General features: G+C 54.9%; 2 protein-coding genes across 3 annotated transcripts in view; both read left to right on the forward strand.

Moving 5' to 3' along the window:
- The first annotated feature begins 275 nt into the window (after positions 1 to 275).
- SFTPC (surfactant protein C) lies at positions 276 to 2,949 on the forward strand. Its single transcript, XM_082842715.1, has 6 exons — positions 276 to 390; positions 1,113 to 1,262; positions 1,606 to 1,728; positions 1,957 to 2,067; positions 2,418 to 2,565; positions 2,753 to 2,949. Exons 1-5 carry the CDS (start codon positions 349 to 351, stop codon positions 2,553 to 2,555), a joined length of 564 nt encoding a protein of 187 aa, XP_082698841.1. The 5' UTR covers positions 276 to 348; the 3' UTR covers positions 2,556 to 2,565; positions 2,753 to 2,949.
- Positions 2,950 to 3,697: 748 nt separating this feature from the next.
- The window catches only part of BMP1 (bone morphogenetic protein 1), a 40,117-nt gene continuing 22,957 nt past the window's right edge, over positions 3,698 to 20,857 (forward strand). For both annotated transcript variants that reach the window (XM_082842060.1, XM_082842061.1), the window contains exons 1-8: positions 3,698 to 3,985; positions 11,055 to 11,168; positions 14,088 to 14,252; positions 14,442 to 14,559; positions 14,862 to 15,040; positions 15,784 to 15,889; positions 17,370 to 17,494; positions 18,002 to 18,117. In XM_082842060.1, coding sequence (XP_082698186.1) covers positions 3,832 to 3,985; positions 11,055 to 11,168; positions 14,088 to 14,252; positions 14,442 to 14,559; positions 14,862 to 15,040; positions 15,784 to 15,889; positions 17,370 to 17,494; positions 18,002 to 18,117 — 1,077 coding nt within the window. In that variant the 5' untranslated portion in view covers positions 3,698 to 3,831. The remainder of the gene's footprint in view (positions 3,986 to 11,054; positions 11,169 to 14,087; positions 14,253 to 14,441; positions 14,560 to 14,861; positions 15,041 to 15,783; positions 15,890 to 17,369; positions 17,495 to 18,001; positions 18,118 to 20,857) is intronic.

The following is a 20,857-nucleotide window of genomic DNA, read 5'->3' on the forward strand; positions in this document are numbered from 1 at the left end:
AGCCTGGCAGAAGATCAGGAAAAGCCAAAGGACTGCAGGGGCAGGCGCCAGCAAGACACCCACGCTGAGAGGTGTAGATCGCCCAAGGGCAGGTTGGCTCACCTTACCTAGCTTTGCTCTTGCTGGGGCCAAGAGGACTCATGCGCCAGCGCCAAGGGCCCTTAGGTACTCTTGCAGCTAGCTTATCGGGGCCTCGGCTCTGGAGGACCAGGAACAAACAGGCTTCAAAGCTGAGGGCTTGGCTGGCAGACAGGGGCTGGGTCTTTCACCTCTGCCCCCTCTCTCTCCTGGCACATATAAGACCCTAGTCACACTTGGAGATGAGGAGGGGAAGGTGTCTACCGTGAGATGGATGTGGGCAGCAAAGAGGTCCTGATGGAGAGCCCGCCGGTGAGTTTGATCGTGTGTGTGTGCATGTATGCGGGAGTGTATCTGTGTGTAGTGGGCCCTACCTCCTCCAACCTCTGGGCCTGTTTCCTCATCCGGATTCATTCACTCAACTAACTTAGGACTGTGCTAAATCAAGATAAGGACACCATACACTAAGACAGAGACCCTTGGAGAGATAGACTCGTCAGCCACTAATTCCCATATGAGGGGCCGTGAGTCACCACAGGGGTCAGTGAAAAGGGCTGTAGAAAGCACTGGGTAAGGAGCTACTACTCAGGAGATCACAGGAAGCTTCGCTTTGAAAATAACATTTGAGCTGGCTCCAGAGGAACTAGTTGGAGCTCACCAGCTTGAGAAGAAGGAAGGCATTGCAGAAAGAAGGGATAGTATGCATAAAGGCATGGATGGGGGGCGGGGGCAGGACAGAGAGGGACTGGGCATGGTTGGGATGCCAGAGGTCTGGAGGAAACAGCAGGAGATGAGACTGGTGAAACAGTCTCTCTTGGGTGTCTCCAAGCCAGACCTCACTTCTAAGCATCTATGGGAATCCAGGCCCCCGCCTCCAGGAAGCCTTCTCCGATCTCCTCAGCCCTTCTCTGCATGTCCATAGCATTGGTTGTTCAGCCTCGGGAGAGTGTGGGAAGGTGTCCTGGCTGTGCAGGGAGAAGAAAGGGCATCCTCATGACTTCACACCTGTCTCCCTCCCTGCCCCACCACGACAGGACTACTCAGCAGTCCCTGGGGACCGGTTCCGAATCCCCTGTCTTGGGAAGATCAAACGCCTTCTCATCGTGGTCGTGGTCCTTGTTGTCGTGGTGATTGTTGGGGCCCTGCTCATGGCTCTTTACATGAGCCAGAAACATACTGAGATGGTGAGCAGGCCTGGGATGGGGTGGGCAGTGGGTACAGGGCAGGCCAGACAAAGGCCCTGAGATGGGGTGGGCAGATAGCAAATTGCCCAAGGGGAAAGAGGGGAGGAGGCAAGTGGCACCTCAGGGAAGGACAGAGGTGGGAACAGGGTGGCAAACCTGGCCTGGGCTTTTTCACCAGGCCCCTGCCCCACGGTGGGATGACCTGTTCCCTCCAGCACCTGGTTCCACTTGGCCTCTCTGAGCTCCCAGGGAAGAAAAAAATTGCATTTGAGTAAAGGGGACTGAGAGTGGGCATGATGAGTGGGGAAAGAGGAATGCCAGGCAGCACTATGCCCTCCCCTAGGTCCTAGAGATGAGCATCGCGGGGCCGGAAGCCCAGCAACGCCTGGCCCTGAGTGAGCATGTGGGAACCACTGCCACCTTCTCCATTGGCTCCACTGGCATCGCGGTGTATGACTACCAGAGGGTGGGTGTGCCTGGACCTCTTGACCCTAGGGCTACACTGTGCTAGACCTCTGCAGCTGTGGACTCGTACATGTCCACCTCTCCCCCCCCCCCCAGCACTTTTGCCTGAGCCCTAGATTCCAGTATGACTCCCTCCCGTCCCCAACCTAGAGGGAGATGGCCAAGGACCAGAGTTAGGAGTGAGCTAGGCAGCGCCTTCCCGAACCAACTCTGGGGTTCCTGTGCCCAGCTCCTGATTGCCTACAAGCCAGCCCCGGGAACCTGCTGCTACGTCATGAAGATGGCTCCGCAGAGCATCCCAAGTCTTGAGGCTCTCACTAGAAAATTCCAGAACTTCCAGGTGGGTGTGTGGGTAAGAAAGAGTGGGCTGTCTCCCTCCCAGAGCTGCTATGAGGAGCATTGAAGATGATGGTTCTTTGTCACCTGTAAAGCGCTGCTCATCGTGGACTGCCAGGTGAATGCCCTCCTGGGATTCCCCTGCACCAAACCTTTCCTACCCACTTACCATCCCCACCCCACAGCCAAGCTGCTGGCCTCAGCTGAGCCCACACACCCCCTGGGGGCTTCTGACTCCAGCACAGCCCCTTCTTTACTCAGAGAGATTGCCTGACACACCTGAGGTCCCACAATAAGGGCCGCAGGTGAGACAGAAACTCAGTTCCCAGCCTCCAAATCAGGTGCTCTTTCCAGGCCGAGCCCTCAGTACCTACCTCTAAGCTGGGCCAGGAGGAGGGCCGTGACGCCAGCTTGGCATCCTCTGGGGACCTGGCCTTCCTGGGCAGCACCATGAGCACCCTGTGTGGCGAGGTGCCCCTCTACTACATCTAGGACCCATCAGGTGAGCAGGTGTGACCTCCAGGGCACTGGAGCAACAGTGGCCCAGGATGGTCATGTCAGCTGACCAGGCACTGCGGGAACCACGGAGGCGGGGTCACCTACAGAGCTCAGGGGAGGGAAGGTTCACAGACACCACCACCCCACGTCCCTCTCCCTCACGTAATAAACAGTGTTCCTTTGCTTCGCAGGGCCTCAGCAAGGGACAGCAAAGCTCCAGGAGCAAAGGGTCTTGTGCAGACAGGCAGGAAGCCGCTCCTGCCAGTACCACTGGGACTGGTCCTGGAGAAATGGGAGTTGTGGGGAGAGGTGGGCAGAGGAGAAGCAGCTCCCAGGACCCAAGGGGGTTCCTACACCAAAGAATAAAGCAGCCTGATTGAAAAACGAAGGGTGTACCTCGTCTATCCTCTCACATGCCTCAGTCCCGCGCTTGGTGGGGGCCAGCCAGGGGAAGGCTAGGGCCTTGGGCACGCCAAGCGGGCTTTCCCATTCTCCCCCGGTCCCAGGGTGATGAGGCGAGGGGACTGGGGAGCAATCCGCGGGCTTCAGGCGCCCTCCAGTGGCGTCTCCCGAGGGAGGGAGCGAGACGGAGACGGCGAGAGACAGGACAGAACTAGAGGCACAGGGACCGAGATGGGAGAGCGCGAGGGTCCGAGAAAGGCAGAGTGCGAGAGCCGCAGGCGGGGAAACACGGCCCAAAATCGGGGGAACGGAGCGAGGCGGAGGCGGCACGATTGACCCGACGGCGTGTTCCGCGGCCCGGGACGGGCGCCGGGCCGAACGCCCCGGGGCCCGGCGCCCGGAGCCCCCTCCCCGGCCCCGCCGCCCCGCTCCCCGCGCCTCCCGAGCCCCCTCCCGGCCGGCCGGCTCTACACCCTCCCCGCCTCCGGCTGGCGCACGTCCCGGCCCGGCCGAGCACGGTCCCGGCCCCGAGGGGGGCCGAGCTCCAGGCGAAAACCCGCCCTCCAGCGAGCTCATTTCCCTAAAGAGGGGGAGAGGGAGGGAGGGAGAGAAGGAAAGAGACGGAAAGAAGGGAAGGGAGAGCTGAGAAGCCGGGCCGGAGAGGGGGCGGGAGACAGGAAGGAGGGAGGGCGAGGAGAGGGAAGGGGAAGAGGTAGGGAGAGCGCGGGGGGAGAGCGGGCGGCCGGGAGCGCCCTCCCCTCGCCGCCAGTCCTCCGCTTCCCCTCTCGTCCGCTCCCGCGTCCGGGCGCGACCCGCCGCCGCCGCCGCCACCGCCGCCACCGCGTCCGCCGCCGCCGCGCCCGCCAGCATGCCCGGCGTGGCCCGCCCGCCGCTGCCGCTGCTGCTCTGGCTGCTCCTGCTCGCGCGCCCGGGCCGGCAGCTCGACTTGGCCGACTACACCTATGACCTGGGGGAGGAGGACGACGCGGAGCCCCTCAACTACAAAGACCCCTGCAAGGCGGGTAGGCGCCCCCCACCCCACCGGCCGGTCCCGGGGCGCCCGGGTCGGGCGCGGGCGGGCCGGGGCTGGGAGGGAGGCGCGGGCTGCTGAGGGTTCGGGGTTGGGGGAGGACAGTCCGGTGTGGGAAGCCGGGAGCTGCCTGGTTGGCAATGCAGTGGGGAACAAAAGAAAGAGGGAGAGAGGGAGGGGGAAGTTTGGGGGACTTTTAGGGACTGAAGTTTTGCTGCTGTTGGTGGGAGCTGCCGTGGCTGTCTCTGGTCTCTCCCAGAGGATTCCTGCCTGGGTCCCAGGAGAAACCTGCTGCCAAGGAGGCTTTTCCTTCTACTGGAAACTTTTCCGGCCAAACTCCTCTGTGTGTGTGTGTGTGTGTGTGTGTGTGTGTGCACTTTTCCCTTCTCCCCCATCCCGGGCTCCATCCAGCACACTGGTGTTTTCCAGCCTGTCTGTCTAGGCTGCCCGGGGGCTGCACGTCTGTCCCGCTGGGTTCAGGGAGGCCTGTATCTCCAAGGAGCAGGTCTCCTGAGGCCCCCACCCAGCAAGTGGAAGAAGAAAGTTTTTCAACGGATCCTCTGAGATCATGCCCACTGGGAATCCCATGTTCCCCACCAGCGGCAGCAGGTTTCTGACCTCAGAGACAGCTGTCAAAGTTAGAGAAGCCAGCCCAGGACAGGAAGTTAACTTCTGCCCGTGTGCCAGAGGACCTACTAAGGCCAAGTGGGGTGGAAAGGGGAAAAACAGAGAACTCAGATACTGTATATCAGTCCTCTGTGTCCCGCAGACACTGGAGGCTAATTAGTCCAGGTCAGGGCCCCGGAGTGAGTGTGTGTGTGTGTGTGTGTGTGTGTGTGTGTGTGTGTGTGTGTGTGTGTGTGTGTTCTTTGTCCATGAAGACCCCGTGTAACCCTTTCACTCCTGCTGGGCCCAGAGGGATTCCCCCTCCTCCCCACCACACAGAGTGACCAGATGGTCATGCACTCCAGCCGTTTGCCTGATCGGATGACCCTGACAGGCTGCCTGGGACAAGAGAACACACAGGGTATAAGATATCAGAACCTTTCCTCGACTTCCTGCCTCTGACTTCAGACCGTCTCCACATAGCCAGAGCCAGGGCAGTGGCACAGTGCCTGGAGTTCTAGAAGTGCCTGTGTGGAGCATGAGGTGTTGGGGCGCAGGTTGCTCTGGTCGTGACCCGGGGGACCCCTCTTTGGGTGATGGATCAGAGCAAACTGCAGGAATAAGAGTCCTTCCAGTGCGAGGAGGAAAAGCCAGTCCCTCAGCCCTTCCTCCTCCACCCCTGCTGGGCTGTGAGCAAGCCAGACATTAGCCTCCATCTTTCTTGCTGAGCTTGGGGTGGACATGAGGCTAAGTGGACAGAGCGTGGGCTTTGGAGGCAGGCAGACCTAGCTCTCAATCCTGGACACACAACTCATTAGCTGTAGCATCTTGGGAATGGTAATTATCATCTCTGAACTTTGCTTTCCTCACCTGTAAAATGGAACTGATAATACGATTCTCCGATTCCCCGTAGAGTTGGTGGTAAGGATTATATGTGAGAACATATATAAAATGCATATGAGAGCATACCACTCAGTAAGCACTAAATAAATGTTGGTGGCCTACCCCCTGTTTTCTGTGCCTCACGCTCTGACTTCATTTTTTTCTGAGGGAATAGGCTTGGTTTTCAGGAGAAGGGAGTGTCTCCCTAACCCCATCCTGGTGTCACTTATTCATTCAACTGGTCTACATTTACTAAATGCCTAAGAGGTGCCAGGCCCTGGCCTTGATGTTGTGGGAGATACAGAGAATTATAAGTCATGGCCCCTGCCCTCAAGGAGCTTACAGTCTAAAAGGAGCACAAGACACACGTGGACATAACCAACTGCGCAAACCAAGGAGGGAAAGCCCGAAAGGCTCAAGGAGCCTCTTTCCCCTCTGCAGCCCTGGTGGTAGTGGTGGCAGAGAAACAGTGATCACAGCAAGCTGGGAAGTTTGGGGAGGTCTTTGTGGAGAAGGAGGGCTGGGCAAGGTCTTAAAGAATAGGTAGGAAGCCAATCTGATGTATTTCACTACCAGTTGGAAATTGGAGGGGTTTGAGCAGTGGGAGGCTGAGGGCTCTATCCCCAGTCTCAGATTTCATGGAAGGGTGGGGCTAGCTGAGCTGGAACTTCAAATGAGGACTCGAGAAAGTTCTCCAGCCTGTGGGGCTCGTGGGGAGCTGGGCCAGGCCTGGGGGTGGCCAGGAGGGCCTGACAAGGCCAAGATTCAGGGTCAGACCAGGCTTCCCTCCTGGGTGTGACTGGTGCAGCCCTGCCTCCCTCCGGCCTGACTCCTAAGACCCCACACCAACACCCTCAGGCCTCAGGTCCCCAGGCTCTTTCCTCTGTTTGTGTTAACCTCTCCTGCCTGCCTTCACCTCTTGCCCCCTCTGAGCCCTGCCCTCCAGATGCGGGAGGTGGCAGTGGCAGGCGTGTCTGGCTTTACTTCCTTTGGACGCACCTGGCTCTCCCTGCTCCTCTACCCACTTGATGCTCTCCAGCTCTCTCCTCTTCCTGTCCTCCTCCTTGCACGTGGAGGACCAAGAATGAAAGCCCCATTGACTCCCTGGCTCCCCTGTGATGTCTCAGGAGAGCGGGGCCTCTTCATCTGAGGTCACCTCTTGTTATTACCATCAGAGTGATGGTTTACTGTTGCAGTAAGGACAAAGTTAAGACCCTTGATACCCTGGAGAGGTGCCTGGATCTTCTGGACAAGACCAGAACAACGGGCAGGAAGCCAAGCTGGCCTGTGTGTGCTCAGAGCTGGTTCCACCAAGCCCTCTCTCTCTCTCCCAGGGAGATTGCGAGTCAGCCCTGATTTCTTGTACGTTGGGATGCCGAACCATCAGGGGAATCCTTCCCTAAGATTCCCAGTTCCATTTGGCTGCCCCAGATGACTCAGGACTCTGGGAGGGACCCTAGAGGCAGGAGTTGGGACACAGCTGCTCCCATCAGCAGAGAAGCCCACGGGGATTCTCCTGGGCCAGCAAGGACCTTACTGCAGCCTCACCTGGCAGCTCAGAGGTCTGCTTTGGGGAGGTGAGTGGGGCCAGTAGCTCACCAGCCTTTGTCAGCATCCTCATCCCAGGGGCTTTGTAGCCCAGGTTTGGACTTCAGGGGACCTCAGAGGAGTAGGTTATCAGCTCCAGAGGTTGAGAAACAATTCCTTCTCTTGCCAGACCACATTCCCCCTCCAGACATGCTGAATGAGTCACCCACCCACCTATACCCCTGCTCCATGAGTCACCTTCTCTTTTAGGTGCCCCAAGGGAGGAGGAAAAGTCTTACAATCTCCCTGGGCTCCAGATGGAGGGGGACCGATGGGACTCCCCCAGAAGAAGGAACTCCCAATAATTCTAGTTTCTCCAGGGATTTGGGGAGAAGATATTGGGGGAGGGGAGGGAGTAGAACGTGTCACTCCTCAGGCCACTAAAGCTTACCCCCTAAGGATAGCTAGGGGAATCAGCTAATCTCTCTTTCTCTCCTCTCCCTTCTCCATTTCTAAAGGTGCCGCTCTCCTTCTGGGGGTGTAGCCTGTGAAATGGGGTATGCACGTGCAGTTCTTTGTGTGTTTGAAAACACTAGGGCTTACACAGGGAAGTAGTCAAGAGTGCGTTTTTTGTACGTTTGTGGGTGTGCCCCTGCTTTATGGGCAAGTCTGTTCAACTGTGCATGTTGGTACCCCTGAGTACATGTAAGTGCATGTGCAAATGTGCACCTGTGTGTAAATGTACACCTGTGATTAAGTACACGCAAACACTTGCAGGAGCTTAAGCATGTCCTCCCCCAGCAAGAAGCTTGCATCTGTGTAATGGGACATGCGTAGTATGCCTGGTACACATGGCTTTGGGGCTCCGTCACACCAGCCAGCCTCCTCTCCCTCCCCCTAAAAGGGGAGGAGACTGCAGTGAGGAGGCTGACCTGAAGGATGCGCTGCTTACTCTCTTCTTTCCTCTCCTGCTGGGGGGCGGGTGTGTGTGTGTGTGTCGGGGCTGGGGGAACTGGCTATGGAGCAGCCATAAGTGCTCCTGGCTGGTTTACATGGAAAACAAAACAAAAACTTTTGATCCTGTGTTGAAAACAACTACTATCCTGACCTTGACCCTGACCCAGGGCTTCCTTCCTGGTAAGGAGGGGCATCCTGGACTCTCCAGGATCCAGATTCCCTAGCTTCCCCGGAGGGCATCCCAAATGAAGAGGGCTTTCAGGCCCAGCTCCTGGCCATCAGGCTCTCCTGCCTACCCCCATCTCTCCCCTCCCCCCTCAGTTCCCACGCATTCTTCAGTCATGACATTCCCACCACAGGGCACTGCTGACAGTGAGCTCCACGGCTAGGCTAGCCCAGAGCTTGGCCCACCTTCCGCTCACCCTGTCCTCCACACCGCCTGGGTCCCGCAGGCCAACACAGTTCTGTGGCCTCTGTACTTGGAATTTAAGTTTCTGCTTCTGAGCACCTGGGGGCCTCACTCAGCCAGGAGGCCAGTGTGGGTGAAAACTCTATGCTCTTGAAAGTAGAGAGGTGAACTTGAGATTATAGGGCTACTATTGGGGCGATATTAACAGTGGCCATTCTGTGGCTTCTTACTGTGCTCCAGGCTTCGTGCTAGATGCTTCATTTCCATGCCTTATTTCGTGCAGTAATCCCGGGAGACAGATTCTTTTATTTGTTCCTTTTTTATATAGGAGAAAATTGAGGTTTAGAAGAGTTCATATGACCTGTCAGTGAGAAGTAGTCAAGCTGGGACTCAAAGACAGGTCTGTCTGACTCCAAAGACCTTGCTGTTTGCAGCTATGTCTGAAGATGAGTCTAAATGTCCAGCCACGTGTGTACTTGGTGATGTCTGCGGGTGTGGCTGTGTGAGCCTGGCAGTACAGCGTCTGTGCAAAGGTGCAAAGTGAGCAGAGGCGTGAGGGCATTCACGTGGGACATGAGTGCCCGTATGAACACTGGCACGTAGGACCCGCCAGCATCTCCGTGGGGTGTACCTACCCTCCCATATCCTTGCTAAGGCCACCCTTGCACGTCAGCTGAGAAGCGCCTTGTATTGCTATCCCATCAGTTGCTGAGCCCAGGCCGCCAAGGGTGATGTTTTCAATAAGAGAATCTTTCCCGTGTGGAGGAAGAACTTCTGGGCCACCTACCAGCTGGTGACCTTGGCCAAGTCATTTCCCCACTCACATCCAAGTGTTTTGATCTCTCAAGTCAGGGAGGTGGGCTCAAAGCTAGCCACTATCTTATCTCTCCAAGAGTTTTTAATGGGACACTCCTAGGCAAGTGTATGGGTGGAGCTTGGCCTAATGGGCATGTCCCTGGTGGGCCAGGATTAATGAATTCATTAATATGAAAGCACTTTGTCAACTGGAAAGCACCACGTAAATTTCAACAGACATTTACATAAGGTGTCACTCTTGCTACTATTACTGGCTTAATGGGCTTGGAACTTGCAGTTGGGTTTGTGTGTGTTGGAGCTTCTGCGTGTGTGTTTTAGGACCGTCTGTGATGTGTGTATTTTCTGGTGGATGTGTGTGTCTGAGTGAGTATTTAGAATATGGGTTCTGCAAGAAGATGAACTTCAGTGCAGTGAGCACTGGACTGGGAATCAGGAGGCGCGAGTTATAAATCCAGCCTTTGTAGTGACTAGCAACGTGGTCTCAGTTAAATCATTGCCCTTCTGGGCTTCAGTTTCCACATCTGTAAAATGGAAAGTTGGCCTAGATAACTGCTAAAGTCACTCCCGCATTCTGCCCATCCAGCTCCAGGTCACATCTCTAGAAGAGCGTGTGTCTGGGGCACGTGTTTGCAAGCCCAAAGCATATCGCCGTGATCCTTCACTTGAACGAACGTTATTGAGTGCCTCCCACCAGAAGGGGTGGTATGGTGCTGCTTGCGCGTGCAGGGTTGTCTCTGTGACTTTTATAGCATGGCTGTGGATGTCACCGTGTGTCTGGAGGAACACTGGCCCATGTGTCTGATTCTGTGTTGATGAGTAGGGGTGTGTGTGTGTGTGTGTGTGTGTGTGTGTGTGTGTGTGTGTGTGTGTCTGTCCACCCAATGGGCCATCTGGGGAGGAGAAACCTGTGTGCAAGGCCTCAAGGTTAAAACAATTTGTGTAACGCTGCCCACCAGGCCTGTGTAGCTCTTGGGATGAGAAGCAGATGTCACTGTGGGTGGAGCTGGGGGGAGGCTGCTCTCTGCTCCACCTCCAGCCCAGCCTCTCACCTCCCCCACAGCAGCCCAGCATGAAGCTTGCATCTGAGCTCCTTCCAAAGCGCTCAGCTCCAGGGCCTCTGTTTCTCAAAACGCAGATAGACTGTTTAACCCATCCCTCTGGAAACCTCACCCACCCAGCTCCAGAAATCAAAATGTCCCATTAGCGGAGTTCTTTTCCCCCAGGCCTTTCTTCCTCCAGAGAGGGGACTCTGAGACTCAGAATATGAATCACTTGAGAACTATTAAACCTTTTCCTCCAAGCCCATCGGGTGTCCTGGCTCCCCTCAGTATCACTCCCCTCAGTGTAATTGAAATGGCATTTGTTAAGTGCATTCCAAACGCTCAGCACAAAGCTAAGGTTATGGGCCCCCGAAGTAGACACTCTGTCCTCTCATCCCCTTTTATTTTCTTGGTAGCACCCATCCCTTCCTGGAATTCTCGAGCTCCGTATTTGTTTACTTGTGTTTCTTTGAAGGTCAGTTTCCTGCGAGCAGGGACCTCTTCTGTCTTGCTAATCACTGGAGTAGCGCCGGCCCACAGTAGGTGCTTACTAAGCATTTGCTAAAGAATGATGGAATAAATGACACGACTGTGGCTTTCAGTAGCTAACAGTCTGGTGGGGGTGGGCATCCGCTTTGCTGAGATTCCAACTGAAAAATGATCACGAGTCTCCCTAGAGATCCTCAAAGCCCCCATGTCCCTTCCCCTTCGTCAGAAGGCACTTGAGGATTACAGTTGCTGGGGCCAGGGGCTGTGCCCACAGGGCTGGGCTTTCAGTGCTGGGTAAGGGGGGACTGACTCGCCCCGGCCTCTTCTCTCTCCAGCTGCCTTCCTTGGGGACATCGCCCTTGATGAGGAGGACTTGAGGGCCTTCCAGGTGCAGCAGGCTGCGGATCTCAGACAGCGTGCCACCAGCAGGTCTTCCATCAAAGCTGCAGGTACACCCAGTACGGGCTGGCCCCTCTCTGTCCCAGAAATGGGTTCCAGAATTGGAAAAACAGGGGACCTCCTTGTTCCCAGCCAGGTCCTCCCAGGACAGAGGCCATGAGCTTCAACCCAGCATAAGGGCTTGTCTTCCCTTGGGATATCTTTATCCCTTCCCCAGAGCAGTGGCAAGTGTAGACATACCCAGAAGCTAAGCACCCACATTGTTTTTATTTTTATTTAAGAATCTTTTTTTTTTAAATTAATTAATTAATTTATTTATTTTTGCTGTGTTGGGTCTTCGTTTCTGTGCGAGGGCTTTCTCTAGTTGCGGCGCGCGGGGGCCACTCTTCATCGCAGTGCGCGGGCCTCTCACTGTTGCAGCCTCTCTTGTTGCGGAGCACAGGCTCCAGACGCGCAGGCTCAGTAGTTGTGGCTCACGGACCTAGTTGCCCCACGGCTTGTGGGATCTTCCCAGACCAGGGCTCGAACCCGTGTCCCCTGCATTGGCAGGCAGATTCTCAACCACTGCGCCACCAGGGAAGCCCCCACCCACCTTGTTTTTTGCTTACAGTTTACAAAGTACTTTCAAAAGCATTGTCTAACTTGACTGTCCCCAGTCACCTTCACAGGTAGGTCAGGACAACTCCCACTTTACAGACACAGATCTTCCTCAACTTGTGATGGTGTTACATCCTGATAAAACCATCATAAGCTGAAAATATCTTAAGTCAAAAATACATTTAATACACCTAATCTACTGAACATCGTAGCTCAGCTCAGGCTATCTTAAAGGTGCTCAGAACACTTAACACTAGCCTACTGTTGGGCAAAATCTTCTGACACAAAGCCCATTTTATAATAAAATGATGACTCCCTCACGTAATTATTGAATACTGTCCCGAAAGCGAAGAACAGAATGGTGGTCTGGGTACAGAACGGTTGTGAGCGTATGGGCTGTTTCCCGTTGTGATGGTGTGGCTGGCAGGGAGCTGCGGCTCACTGCCACTGCCCAGCATCTCAAGAGAGGATCACACTGCCTGTCACTAACCCAGGAAATTCAAAGTTCGAAGTACGGTTTCTACTGAGTGTGTTATCACTTCTGTACTATCAAAACGTTGTAAGTAGAACCATCCGAAGTCAGAGACCATCTGTACGGAAACTAAGAGTCACAGAGGTAATGTGACATGCTTAAGGTCCCAAAGCTAGTCAGTGGCAAAACTGGGACAGGAGCCCAAGCCTTCTCACTCCAAATCCCAGGCTCTTCGCTGCACATCACAGTCCGTCCTGGCTTCCTCTCCTGCTCCTGCTTTGCAAAACTCTACGCATCCTTTAAAGCCCATCTCAAGAGCTTCTCTTGTGAAATCTTCCCTGATCTCATCCCCAAGTCCTGACCATGCCACCATTCACTGTGCTCTTTCCTCTGGGCTTACACTGTTAGCATCTCACAAGTCGCACCACACTGCAATGATTTGTTTATATGTCTGTCTCCCCAGCTGGACTCAAAGCTCTTCAAGGTCAAGGGTGGGTCCAAGTACACCCTCCCCGCCCCCCCGCAGCGAGCCTGGCACTTGTGCATGTGTGAGGGAATGGGAGGGTTGAGGGCCTGGGCTGTCTTGGTTCTGTTCAGCCTTCTCACCGCTCTGGAATGTGGTCCTGCTCACAGGTAACCCTCCCATTGCCCAAGTGGGGGATTCTCACCTGGCACCTGTTCTGGGCACACTCTGGTGGTGCCAGGCAGTTGTCCTGTCTGGCAGGAGGGAGGATCCTGGCATGGGCAGGCCATGGAGTAAAGGTCAAACTACCCCAGAGAGCAGCTGGCATTGGAGGGTGACCTGGTAGCCTGGTAACTAGCAAGGCTTACTTGACCTTAGTGGGGACGAGTAGACATGGGACAAGAGGAAAGTAGAATGGAGATTTGGATAACTTGGACTTGCCGCTAACCCACCATCTGACTTTGCGCAAATCTTGGGCTTTAGTTTCCTCATCTGTCAAATGTAGATAGCGACACTTGCCCAGTCCATCCAGAGAGCTACTGTGTCAAATGAGGACGTGTACTTGGGAATACTTAAAGAGGACATCAAGTTCTGTATGCTCCATAAATACGAAGGTTTATTGGCTGAGACGGGACTGTTTCCTAGTCTCAGGTCCCCTGCAGGTCTGGGGAAACGAGTACACCGCTGTTCTCTTTTTCACTGACAGTCAGTTCTCTCTATTCATGGTAGTTATGAATAGAGTTATAGAATAACCTTACAGTCATTCCATAAAGTCACTGCGAACACTGAATTAGCAAATTCTGAGCCGTTACTCCTAGGAGAAATACAGGGTTAGGTTCCTGCAAGCCTCTGGTCACATTTTCATCAACTCATTAATACGTAACCCAGTCTTATGTGTGTTTCTATTTAAAGACACCTTAATTAATATAGCATTGATTCACTAACGTTGAACTCACGGCCAACAGCACTGTAACTCATGCCTGAACAAAGCTTCTCTAACCCAGGTATTTTCTCCATAAGGTACATCCCAGCCCTCTTGCACTCGGGAACACTAGACAGCCCTTCAGCACTACAGGGGGGTAAGGGGAGGCTCATTTTAAACAGCAAACTCACCGAGAAAAAGCACAAAATGCAAAAAATGTTGCACTAAATAGATTGTGAAAAAGATATTTACAGTATAAGCTGAAACAAGAAGGCAGCCTGTCGCCTTGTTCAGGCTCAGCTGGGATCATGCCTGTTGGGTGACTGAAATTCTTCACTGCTCTGTGCATGATAGCAAGTGACCGTGAAAGAGCTGAGGGTATTGATTTGGGGGTTACAAAGAAATTTTACTGAGTGGGCAAATACGGAATCCCTAGATAATGAGGGTCGGTTGTAATTTGCTTTCTCTTGCTCTTCATTCCCTTGCTACCAAATGCCTTCTTCTTTCAATTTCAGGAAACTCTTCCACCCTCAACTGTCAGAGCACTAGTGGGCAGCCGCAGAGGAAAAGTCAAGGGAGATGGAGAAGCAGGTCCCGGAGCCGGAGGGCAGCAACGTCTAGACCAGAGCGCGTGTGGCCCGATGGGGTCATCCCCTTTGTCATTGGAGGAAACTTCACTGGTGAGCATGATGTCGGGCGTGTGGGGAGCAGCCTGCACCGTGGCCTGGCCTCAGGACAGCCCTGTCGTGCGTGATGGTGTGAGTGGTACCTTCTGCCTGTCTGTCCAATGAATGGCTGACTCTTTAGCAATGGGTGGAAGTGGGCCCACCTGGACAACTGTGACAGCCTGGCCTCCCTTGTCCTGGCAGGCAGCCAGAGGGCAGTCTTCCGGCAGGCCATGAGGCACTGGGAGAAGCACACCTGTGTCACCTTCCTGGAGCGCACAGACGAGGACAGCTATATCGTGTTCACCTATCGACCCTGCGGGTGAGCAGGGGCCCCTGGGCACTGTACCCTCGGCCATCGCCCCAACCCATGTTCTGTCCTGAGCACTGCAGCTGTCCCATCTGGGCACGGCCCTGCATCATCTGTCCCCTCCCGCCATGGGGCATCTCCCCAGGAGCTGCCCCAGATGTGGCTCAGACCCCAGCACACAGTCCGGGCATCCCGCACTTGGGTCCCTCCCCAACCCCTCCGCTCCCTGGCCCCCCTGGCAGCCACACCCGACCCCTGAGTGGATGCACTCCCCCAGCTCGGGACCGCCCCCCTGAGCTGGCCCCGCCCTCCAGGTGCTGCTCCTACGTGGGCCGCCGTGGTGGGGGCCCCCAGGCCATCTCCATCGGCAAGAACTGTGACAAGTTCGGCATCGTGGTCCATGAACTGGGTCATGTCATCGGCTTCTGGCACGAACACACGCGGCCTGACCGAGACCGCCACGTCTCCATCGTGCGCGAGAACATCCAGCCAGGTACGCACCTCTACCTGCCCCTCCAGGGCTCCTGGTCAGGGTGGGAGCTGCTCCCTCAAGCCATCGCCTTTGGTCAACTCAGCATTGTAGTCCCAGCCAGCTGGGTAGTCACAGCCCTGCCTGGGGTCCAGACCCTTCCCCTGCAGCATCTCCTCCGGGTCAGTAGCAGCTCAGGGACTGCAAATCAGTTGTCAGATGGGGAGCCAGGAGAGGTCCAGGTCCTGCACACAGGGGCTGTCTGGAGCAGCCAGAACCCCCCTGGCCTTTAGGGGTGCAGGTGGGAAGGGGTCGGCCCATCTCCCATGCTGCCTCAGCCTTTCTCTTCCCTCTTGCCCCGTCTCCTGCTCTTGGCCTATGCTGTCCTCCAAGGGTTTTATCCTCTCTCCTTTCTCCCCACTGTGCTCTCTCTTCCCTCCCTTCCTGCTTCCTCCCTTTCTCCCCAGGCCTCCTCCACTCTTCACTGCTCTCATCTCCCTGTGGTTCTAGAAATGGGCACCTCCTTCCCATCTTCCCTTGAGCCTTCCCTCCAGCAAATCCTCAACCCCACCCACCCCCCTGCTGACGGACTCTTCTAGAGAGCCGCCCCTCCCCCAGGCTTCCCCTGGCAGCTGCCCAGACCCTCAGGTAGGGGGGCACCTCTCAAGTGCAGGGAGGACCCCGTTCCCCACCTGAAAAGGTAGCACTGCATCCCTCACAGACCCGCCCGCTCCCACCTCCCCACACCCTTTTCCTGGTCTTCGCAGGGCAGGAGTATAACTTCCTGAAGATGGAGGTCCAGGAGGTGGAATCCCTGGGGGAGACCTATGATTTTGACAGTATCATGCACTATGCCCGGAACACATTCTCCAGGTGAGAGATGGGGCCCAGCCCTGCCCTCCGTAGGCCTCCCGCTTTGCACTAGCCTGCCCTGCTGGGGTCGTTGGCGAGGTCAAGGGTGGGCCTCTGGGTGGCTGCGGCCCCCGAGCAGAGGACCCGTGGGTGCTGCCTGCCCTGCTGTCCTCTTCCACGGTGGGTGCATGGCAGGGCCGGGACTCACAGAGCCTGGGTTCTTCACCTAGTACTGGGCACACCTGGCCCGGGAGGCTGAAACCCAGCTGCCGTGCAGCCGCGTGGTGTGCTGTGGCCCCGGAACCGTATCCGCCCGAAGGAGCTGAGCTTTTCCCTCAACCCTCAGCCAAAGGGGGCGTGTCTCTCTGATGGGTCTACCTTTGCGTAATTGGCTGACTGGCACAAAGTCTGGCTTCTGTCCTGGACCAGCCCCGCTCCCCAGCTCACGAGCACGTATACACCTACTCTTTATCCTGGGCCTAGGTTCCCAGAAATCACAGCCAGAGCCCCCAGAGGTAGTGGCCCAGCCTCCCCGTCCCAGCTTCTCCTTAGCAGAGTGTGGGAAACAGCCCCTCCTCCTCCTCTGCCTCCCCCCAGCACCCTAACTCGCACCCCCTCCTGGCCTTTCCGATGCCTGGCTCTGTCCTCATCCTCTGTCTCTGCTCTCCCAGACCCTGGCCCTCCCCCTCTCCTCAGATGCTCCTTCTAGACCCACTCTTCCTGCCTCCAGACCTGAGGGAACAGAGACCAAGGAAGGGTGGTGAGGTCATCCCACCCACCACACCAACAGACCACCCCCTGTACATTTCCCACCACATCCCACCCCACCTCCTGCTGAGCTCTACCCAGCTGGGTGTGAGTCAGGGGCCCTGGGGAGGTGGAGGGATGCCTGCTCCCCCTTCTTTCTGCTCCTCCCAGATGGAAACATCCAGGACCTAGCAGGCAGGAACTGAGGGGACAGGGGACACTGATGGATCAGGAGCTAGCGGGGCTGTCCCTGGGGTCTGGTCTGGCCACGGTGGAGCCTGCCCTTTGGCCTTGTCCCAGGTCCCATCAGGAGTAGCCCGTGCCAGCAGGACGAAGTGTTGGCCCTGGGTAGTCCTGGGAGAGGTGTAGTCAGGGCTGAATCAGCACAGGGGGCCTCAGAAGCGGGGCCGGGCAGGGCTGAGACATGACTGACGAGGGGTCTGGAGCTCTCCCGGGGCTGGGAGTTGGGCCAGACTGAGCCGGAGCACCGGTGTGTCCCCAGGGCCTCCTAGGTCCATGTCCCCGACCTCCCAAAGTGTTCCTGGGGCTCCCCCAGGCCCTGTGGTATGGCTGCCACGGAGCAGGGTGGCTGGTGGTCAGAGGGCAGTGTAATGACAGGGTGAGATGTCTCCACCCATCCCTGACCCTGCTGAGGAATGTCTGGGCTCTTGCGGGGTCGTGACCTTCGGTGCACGCATGCCAGCCGCCCTCCTTCCCATCAGACTCTCACCCAGGCTGGTCTTCTCCTCCTCAGGGGCATCTTCCTGGACACCATCGTTCCTAAGTACGAGGTGAATGGGGTGAAGCCTCCCATCGGCCAGAGGACCCGGCTCAGCAAGGGGGACATTGCCCAGGCCCGCAAGCTCTACAAGTGCCCAGGTCGGGGCAGGGGTGGGGACAGGCCAGGGTGGGGTGGAGGGCAGGCCCTGGGGCCAAGAAGGTTGAGGCTGTGAGACTTAGAAAAGGCTGAGGCTGCCTGGTGTCGGGGGAGGGGGCACCCAGGGAGGGGGAGTGTTCAAGTTACAGACCCAAACTGGGGCTTGGATCAGGTGGGGAGATGCTGAGCTACCCATCTTCTGAGGGTGAGAGTGAGGGACAGTAGGAGCAGAAAATGGGGGGCGCAGAGCGATTCTCAGTGAGTGAGAGGGAGTGAGGCCCTCCGAAGGAGCTTGACCTTAACTCTGGAACCCATGTTGCCTTGACAGCAGGGCATCCTGCAGCACTAGGTAGAACGGAAAGGAGAAGGGATGGATCTTAAGGGGACAGGGCCATCCCAGACTCTCTCCTCTCCCCCAAAGGATGCCAGGGCTCAGGGCAGGGAAGCCAGAAAGTTGGGGGGATTGGGCACCTGCAGCCAGCAACCCAGTCATTTCCTTTCCTCGACAGCTTGCGGAGAGACCCTACAAGATAGCACGGGCAACTTCTCCTCCCCCGAGTACCCCAACGGCTACTCCGCCCACATGCACTGCGTATGGCGCATCTCAGTCACACCTGGGGAGAAGGTAACTGAGCATCCTCTCCTCTGCCAGGACCCCTGAGTAGGAGAGCTTAGTCCATGTGGCTGTGAGTGATCTACCTGGGGAAGGTAAACTCATTCACCCTGCAGGATGATGAGAGGCTTCTACTAATAGTTGTATATAAATGCTGACTTGTGAATAGCATTTACTACGCGCCAGACACTTTTCTAAGTGCTTCTCAGATCCATTCGCAGGCTTTTCATGTGGAGTCTGGACCTCTCACCCACCCCTGGACCTTCCATGTCCTTCATATTTTTATTGCTCCCAAGAGCCAGCTTTAAGGCTTTATTTCCCTTGATTGGAACTAGGTTCTTAATGTCCTAGTGCAACCTTGAGCTGGGTTAGATTTTATTACCGGTTGCATTGCTCATTCCAACAGCTCTCAAGATCATTTTGAATCAGAATTCCACCATCCGGCAGGTAGCCGTCCTCACTCTGCCATGAGCTCATTTGATAAGCATGTCTTCTGGGTGTTCCGAACCTGGCCTTCGATCAAAATATTGAACAGGACATGAATTAAAGCAGATCCAAGCTCTCCCTCTGAATTGACATCGACCCAGTAATCTGCAGGCTTTGGGCAAAGCTATTCCACTAGCTATGACTATGCTGAATGTCATTACCAGCCAGCCACTGGTCACCACCTTATTGACCAACCACCATATGAGCTGCTTCTGAGACCAGGCCTTTGTCGTCTTTATGTCTCTGGCACAGGAAGTGATTAATAAATGCCGAATACATGGATGAATTGCCTTACCAAAACAAATCCACTGTTTCACCAGTTGGTAAATCCCCTTTTAAAAAAGAAGTGAGATTTGTCTGATGTACCTTGTTTCAAGTGAACCCAAAAGTAGTCAAGTGTTTCTTTTCTAAATGGTCATAGACCATCTGTTTAGTTGGGGATCACCACTGAACTCAGTGGTTTGCAATTCCCAGAATTCACTCTAAACCCCCTTCCCAACACACGCATGTGCATGCACACATGCATACAAACCCCTTTTGAAAACTGGGAAAGATTTTGTTCTGAGTTCTCAAGATTACAGACACTGCTCACATCTGCAAGTTATTTGAATGTCCTCTGATGTCATTTTTGAGTCTAGAGGCAAAAGCCAATTTAAAGAGGCGCTCGCTGACTCTCCTTCTGTATTATTGAGCTTCTGTTTCCTTTCCAAACGATGCTGCTTTTATTTTTTTTATAATTTGAAGATCATCCTCCCTTACGACAGACTTTTATTGAGAGCTGAGTAATTCCCTATCTCCCTTGGTTAACTTTCTAGCAGCTTCCCTCAAAAGTGAACCCACCCCTTCCTTGTTCTTGTTCTGAATCTAAGTTAAAAATTGCATCCTTTTCACTGTCTTGTAGTGACCTTGCCCTGGTTTCCTCCATTCCTCTGCTGAGGGTTTCCAGCCTTTGGAAATCTCACCGCAGATAACAATAATAGTAATAACAACTAATGATCATTGAGCATATGATTGGCCAGGCATGTGTTAAATCTCTGTGTCATGTCTTTTAGCACAACGTTACAGGCTGGGTGCTAATGTTAGCCTCATTTTGTATATGAGAAAACAAACTTGGAAAAAGTAACTTGCCCAAGATCTCATAGATCCTGGATTATGACATAAAAGTCTGTGATTGAAATACCGCGTGAATTCCAAAGCCTTGTCCCATTCCAACAACTAAGTGCCCTTCGGCAACTTGTGTGGCCACTAGGTGCCCAGTGCTGGGCCCAGCCCTGGGGATGGACAGGTGCACGAGACAGTTCGCGGCCCCACGAGCACAGAGTAGGGTAGAGCATCCCTCTCTTTCCCGTTCAGGAGGTTTGCTCAGTTGGCAGGCATATGGCAACTTGGTCAGGACCCTCTTCTTTCCTTGCTTTGCGGGCTGGCATGGGCTGGCCCTAGTCTCTAGAGAGCACACGGCCTTGCCTTAGGAGCCTCTCTGTGCCTGGGACCTGCTCCCTTCATAGCTCCCACAAGACTCCCCATCCTTTTTCAGAGACCTGCCTGGAGCTCCAGGGAGAGAAGTGGGCTACGGATAAAATTCCAGATTAACCAATGCATGATTGTAGAAATGCAAAAAGTAAAACCCACCCATGGTCCTGGTTGAAATTGTAGAGTTGTAACTGAACCAAAGATGGAACCCTGGGGGACAGAAACATTTAAAGTCTGGGGAGGCAGAAGAGGATGGTACCATCAAGTTGGCATGGCCACTTTTTGTCACTTACCAATTATGTGCCAAAGTATCGGCATCTTACGTGCATGATCTCATTATTCCTCACAACCGTTTCATGACGTAGGTACTGTTATCCCTACTGGAGAGTGGAGGGAATTGAGGCTTAAAGTGCAGGAGTAGATCTGGCCAGGTTTGCTCAGGTAACAATGGTGGAACCAGCATTCAGTTCTAGGACTATCTGACTCCAAAGTCTACTCTTTCAACAGTAAACCTTAAATAAATCCACGTGTGTTAGCGGGTGGACTTTGACATCTGTTTGGCTCCTGAGAGGTTGTTTTTCACTTGCCTACCAGTCCTCAACTTATTGCCAGACATGCAAGTGATATGTAAAACTTATCTCGTACAATCGTGCGAGTCGTAGGGATGTCAAACGAGAAAGAGCCACTTTGGAGGACTTCTTGGAGGATCCTCAAGTCTTTACACTGCACGTAATTAGCAACTGCCCTGAAGAGGATTTACAGTGTTTCCCAAGCAACGAAGGGAACTCCTTTATGA

The sequence above is a fragment of the Leucopleurus acutus genome (genome assembly GCF_964270905.1).
Source record: "Leucopleurus acutus genome assembly, chromosome: 7".
NCBI classification, from domain to species: Eukaryota; Metazoa; Chordata; class Mammalia; order Artiodactyla; family Delphinidae; genus Leucopleurus; species Leucopleurus acutus.

What these genes read in the sequence shown, in the direction of transcription:
- SFTPC (XM_082842715.1), top strand. Translation starts at nt 349, where the DNA reads ATGGATGTGGGCAGCAAAGAGGTCCTGATGGAGAGCCCGCCG. An exon ending in TCCTGATGGAGAGCCCGCCG is followed by an intron (nt 391 to 1,112) that starts GTGAGTTTGATC and finishes CCACCACGACAG; the next exon opens with GACTACTCAGCAGTCCCTGG. An exon ending in GCCAGAAACATACTGAGATG is followed by an intron (nt 1,263 to 1,605) that starts GTGAGCAGGCCT and finishes GCCCTCCCCTAG; the next exon opens with GTCCTAGAGATGAGCATCGC.